The sequence below is a fragment of the Eimeria mitis genome, genomic scaffold, assembly GCF_000499745.2.
Source record: "Eimeria mitis Houghton genomic scaffold, Emh_scaff2328, whole genome shotgun sequence".
NCBI lineage: Eukaryota > Apicomplexa > Conoidasida > Eucoccidiorida > Eimeriidae > Eimeria > Eimeria mitis.
Genome location: NW_013570661.1, coordinates 3,222 through 3,853, shown reverse-complemented (window position 1 = coordinate 3,853; position 632 = coordinate 3,222). Strand labels below are relative to the sequence as shown.

Sequence of the window (632 nt, the reverse complement as noted above, 5' to 3'; positions counted from 1 at the left end):
ATCCAACAGATACTACTATGAATGCTGCAACATTCCTCTCTATGTCTGAGGCCCAGATGTCAGCTCTCATAAGTAGCCAAGGGCTTATAAGTGATGAACTCATCTCCAACATTGTATCAAATCTCACTAAGTTTCTATTAAAGCTGCAGGAGGCAAGCAAACTTGAGCCTAAGTGGAGCTCTACCATCGATACCCTCAGGGCCAGTGAGAGGTTACTGGAGAGGCAGCGATTCACCTTTCCCAGTGATTGGCTCTGGACAGACAGAATTGAGGGAGAAATGGAAGTGTTTTCTCAGCTGTTGAGACACCAGGGAATGATGGTAGAACAAGTCCGTGAAAATCTTATAACATTAGTTACTCAGTTCGCTGCATCTCTACAGGAGAAGTTGCAACAGCTATATTCCGATTGGATGCTGCAAAGGCCTGTGCGTGATGATATTGCTCCGGGTCATGCAATGAATATTTTAAGAAAATATGAACAACAACTAGAAAAAATAACATCTGATTATGAATGTGGAGAGAAAGCAAAGGCAGTCCTAGGTGTAGAAGAGTCTACATTCGGGCCGGGAGGGGAATCCTTCTCCCCCTCAGCACTCGCAGAAGAAATCGCCGATATGAAAGGGGTGTGGCAA

General features: G+C 44.8%; 1 protein-coding gene across 1 annotated transcript in view; it reads left to right on the top strand.

The window, feature by feature from the left end:
* Positions 1 to 632, top strand: part of EMH_0052150 (Dynein heavy chain, related) — a gene marked incomplete at both ends in the record, with an annotated part of 8,197 nt that overhangs the window by 4,547 nt on the left and 3,018 nt on the right. Inside the window, one exon of the mRNA XM_013496844.1 lies at positions 3 to 623. Coding sequence (XP_013352298.1) covers positions 3 to 623 — 621 coding nt within the window. The remainder of the gene's footprint in view (positions 1 to 2; positions 624 to 632) is intronic.